The sequence below is a fragment of the Grammomys surdaster genome, unplaced genomic scaffold, assembly GCF_004785775.1.
Source record: "Grammomys surdaster isolate TR1022 unplaced genomic scaffold, NIH_TR_1.0 123113, whole genome shotgun sequence".
Lineage (NCBI taxonomy): Eukaryota > Metazoa > Chordata > Mammalia > Rodentia > Muridae > Grammomys > Grammomys surdaster.
The window spans coordinates 548-5,323 of record NW_021618451.1 but is presented as its reverse complement, the minus strand read 5'-3'; the positions used below and the strand labels follow the sequence as shown (position 1 = coordinate 5,323).

At 47.4% G+C, this 4,776-nt stretch overlaps 1 protein-coding gene across 1 annotated transcript; it reads right to left on the bottom strand.

Annotated features, from left to right (window-relative positions):
* Positions 1-2,503: 2,503 nt before the first annotated feature.
* LOC114636247 (inactive 2'-5' oligoadenylate synthetase 1C-like) lies at positions 2,504-4,034 on the bottom strand (the record flags this gene model as incomplete). The annotated part of the gene is made up of 2 exons (XM_028784448.1): positions 3,777-4,034; positions 2,504-2,792 (listed from the first exon to the last, which is right to left on the bottom strand). Coding segments are annotated over exons 1-2 (547 nt in total), but the record flags the coding sequence as incomplete, so codon positions are not given.
* Positions 4,035-4,776: the final 742 nt, after the last annotated feature.

Sequence of the window (4,776 nt, the reverse complement as noted above, 5' to 3'; positions counted from 1 at the left end):
AGTCTGTGTCACCAACTGCTCCTAGTAGGATGCCTTACTCCCAGGCCTGGAGGAAACAGCACACTGTGGTCACTCACAAGAGAGCTACACGGTCATCTGATAATGGCCAACAGTGTGCTGGTGTACCCTGGAGCACTCTACCTCAGTTGTCTATCTTATCGTGTGTGTACAGTCTCTGTGCTGTTTTGAGATGATGGGTGGATTGTGTGTGCATGGATGTGGCAAACACATATCCAGAGGGCAGAAGAGGAGATGGGGTGTCTTCCTTTATAGTTTGTAACCCCTTCCCTTTGCAGCAGGGTCTCTCTGTGAACATGGAGTTTGACTGGCATCCATCAGGCCCCAGAGATTCTCCTGTCTCTGTCTTCATAGTTCTAGGGATAGAGGTCAATGTGTCTCACTTCCTAATCTTAGGTGGGCTTTGGGGATTTGAACTCAGGACCTCATGCTTTTGGAGCAATCACCCTAATCCACTGCACTGTCTCCCCAGTGACTGTGTGTTTGCAGTGCACCAATCTCCGTAGTGCCTAACTTAATGTCATGTGGATTTGATTGTCCAGTTCCTGAGAGCTTAAGGATATGTTTGTTGTTGTTGTTGTCTGTGTGTCCTGTGATCTTTTACAATGACAGGGAGCATACTATGAAACTGATGTGTCTATGGCTATGTGCAGATGTGTTTGAACATTTGAACAGACTATCCAGGCATTAGGTTTCACTTTTGGTGTCTGCAGGTGTGTAGCCATGGTTGCAGCAGGCCACACTATCAGGCATCAGGCTTTGATGCTGGCACAGACCCAAATCACTCACTGATGGAACTTGGGACAAGTCTATTCCCTCAGTGATCCAGGAAGTTCTCTAAGGCTTAGTTACTGTTTCAGGACCCAGCACACAATAGGTCTCATTTGCTCAGTCACCTGGGTTAGGGCTGTGGTCCTCTTGATGTCATCCACGCAAGCATTCCCAAGGCAGTCCTTCTACAATAGAGTTCCTGTCCCACTGGAAAGCTGCCTGAGGCTGGGCAAGTCCATGAGCAACACAGGCTTCTGGGGGAGCCCCCTCCCAGCTCATTTCTGGGTAACCACTCTGAGCCCCCTCCACTGAGCAGGGTTCTAAGCCTCTTGCAGCTTCCCACAGCAGGCTGCCCTGGTGCTACTCCTAGGCTGACCCTCTCAGTCCCTGTTGCCTGAGACTCTGGCCTATTTCCATGGCTCTTCTGAGCCAAAGCCTTGTCTCTTAAATTAACAGCAGCAGTTCACACAGTGACCAGCAGGAGGTGCTGTATCTCCTAACTGTAAAACCAGAAGTATTCTCCAAGCTCCCCAATACTGGTCTTTCAAAGGTGTTCCTAGTCTTCTTGGGCAGATTGGACAATTCGTAATTTTGGAGACACACTGTGTGTCAGTCAAGTGTAGTGTGAGAGAACTTAATATAGAGATTCATCAGTGTGCAATTACATAACACGTGTGCATGTGGGATTTTGTGGTGTGTTTGCTGGGTGTCTAGTTGTCTAGAGGGGGGAAGAATTCTTTGGGAATTTCTGTATCCTGCACCCCGCCACCCGTCCCCAGAAGCCAAGGCATCCTTATAGGTCTGAGGTTTCTCATTCTTTAAGTAGATGCAACATATGTTAATTTTTAGCTATATCTCTTATTCCACTTTTAGAAACACACAGTTCCCAATCTCAGTCATGTAGAGCTGTTCACCATGAGGGCATTTTCTGGATGCCCATGGGGCTGGGCAGATGGCTCTGTGGGTAAAGGGCTTCTTAGAGAAGTACAAGGACCCTAAGCAGATACTGAGCATCCCCATTAAAAGCTGTGGTTGAGGGGCATGAGGGTCCACACCGACATCACAGTGCTGGGGAGGTAGAGACAGGAGAGTCCCTCAGGCTGTCTGACTAGATAGGATGACATGAAACTGGCCCATTCACCTTTCTCAAAACAAACAAGAAAACAAACTTCCCTGGAATGTAGCCGGTGGGAGAGGAATCGAAGTGTGTCCAGAGTACATCTGAGTATAATTGTTTACAGCTGGAGACTCACAACCTACAGACACTTCTAGAATACACAATCCCTCTCCCCAGCCCTATACTGTACCTAATAGTCACACAGAGGCTCCAGGTGCCAGAGATTGTGGGTTCAGCTCCATCAGAGCACACAGCACACCTGACACCATCTCCTTACTGCAAGAGCCACGAAGGTGGGGCAGCAAACTCCAGGTCAACCTCTCAACTAAAATAGGCTCCCAAGTATCCGACATCCAAGGCTGGCCTCTGGGCATTACACACACATGCAAACATGTGCACAGACATCTGCACACATGTGAACATACTCCCTGAAATCCACACACACACACACACACACAGAGTGAGAGTGAGAGAGAGAGAGAGAGAGAGAGAGTGAGAGAGAGAGAGAGAGAGAGAGAGACAGACAGACACAGAGAAATAGAAGAGAGGGTTCATGCATGGGGAAGGGCAGGCTGAGGCTGCTGCTGGCTGACTTACATAGGACATCATAGGCTGGCTGCACATCAAATTCTATCTCCTGCTGGAGCTCAGGGGAGCTCAGCTTGAAGTTCAGAGACCTGGAGTCCGGCTGTTCTGAGTTCTGGATCTCAAACTTCACTTTAAATTGTCTCTCTTGTTGCAACTGGCACAGGTGTTTCTGAATTTCCTCAAGGAACTCTCCACGCCACTGTACCTGTTCCTCAAAGCTGATGAGATTGTTAAAGAACACCACCATGTTGGCCTCTGACCTGCCCTTGAGCGCAGTGTGTTCGTTGTAGGAGCCACCCTAAAAGACAAAGATGAGGATGACAAGGGGCAGGGAGAGCCATGCTGGGCAATCCAGATGTGAACACAGTAGGAGTCCATCATCAAGAGTGATCCTTGGATGGAGAAACCTGACGCATGTGCAGTGGAATTCTATTCAGCACGGAAGAGTGAAATTGGCACCTCTGTAGGAAAGTAGATAGTCCTGGATCTCCTTGTGATGCAGGAGATAAGCCAGACTCAGAATGACGAACACCCTTGTTTTATCTGTTTCTAACCGGAATTAAGAGAGGGAGAGAAAGAGAGAAAGAGCATGTGTGTGTGTGTATGTATGTGTGTGTGTGTATGTGTGAGAGAGAGGTTGGGGGCAAGAGATGGAAGAGGACTCAGGACTCTATGAGGCTGGTCAGGTTCAAGTACAAAGTGGTGGGCTGGTACTTCGTCAGAGGAGAGTGAGTAAATCACCACAGACATATTAAACTGTGGTCACGATCCCCCTTGTTAGAGTATTAAAAGGAATAGACCATGTCTAACATCAGTCCCAGAAGAAAGTCTGTAACAATGCTAAATGACCACAGGGCAAATGTTAAATTTAAGAAAATTGAATTCAGAAAAAGAAAAAATGTGAGAAAATAATAAGTGATAAGCAGAGATCCTCCCTAAATAAAATGCTGAGCACAATCACTAACACACTTGCACACCTGACATAAATGAGTGGACTTTACAAAACAACATTCCTGCAGCTTTCACAGAGTCTGAGGTAGGGATTGTCATCATAAAGTCCATTTGACAGATGGAAACTCGGGCAATGAATTTCCATCAGTAAAGACATCCAGTAGGTAGGGGGGTCTCTGTTCTGTTCTCTGCCCTGTGCCATAGCTGGGGTGTACATGAGGACACTGGGTATAGAGCAGGGAGGTAACTCACTCTCCTCTAAGGACTGCCATCTGACTTCTGAGAGTCTTCTCCCACCCCATCCTGGTCAGCTCAGGCTAATGGGACTCACCAACACAACCCTGGAGACCCTCACATGGTGGGCGGCACCTTGGAAGCATCTCTCCTTCAGAAAAGCACTTATGACTTTGATGTCTGCTCTGACCTCAGTAAGAAATGTAGAGTCAGGAAGAAGTTGATCCTCTATGAACTTGTCCATCTCCCAAGCCGGAGTGCTGCGGAGATCCACAGGAGTCCTGAGACCCACAGGAGGGCTGACATCCACAGGAGTGCTGAAGTCCATAGGTGTGCTGCTTTCATCCATTGCCATCCTGAGGCCAGGAATGTTTGCTGACTGCAGCCTTGCCTCAGGAGTCAGCTGCCCCTTATATCCATAGCTGGTTCCTCTTTTCCTGGAAGGGCGGGGCTATGCAAATCAGAACTCTGCACCTGCTACCTCTGTCTCCTGGGCTCCCTGACACTCTGGGTTTTTTTCCTGTAGGCATTTCTTTGGATTGTCAAACATTCATCACAGCAAGCTGTGGACCAGGAGGCAGGAAGCATCCTAAACATAGATTCTGTTGTTCTTCCTTCTTGTTCTTGAACTGTTTTTTTTTTTTTAAATTTTTAAAACATAATTTATTTTTTTCTGAAATCGTAATTCATTCACACAGGGGTTATAAACACAGAAAGGCAGGATGTGGGGAAGGGAATGACACTGGAATGTGGGTGTTCAGGGGGAATACAGATATCTTTCAGAACCGGGTATCGGCTGGGTGAAGGTTCAGGGGACAGGTCACTATAACTCTGCCTATGACTCACTTGTCCTTATCTAAGTTGGTATTGTCTGCCAAGGCTACCTATTTACAAGGTCTATGACTACTCGGGCTGGTTAATTTCCACAAAAGCTGCCTGTTTACATTAGCTTATAGCCATCTGTTTCAATGTTTTTCCACTGAGACCCAAGACTTGGTGTTAGTATACATGTATGACAGGCCTATTGCTGATTTTAGGTCTATGGCTGATTTTAGGCCTTCAGTGTGTAATCAGGGCTGCCCCTGACATCTCCTCCC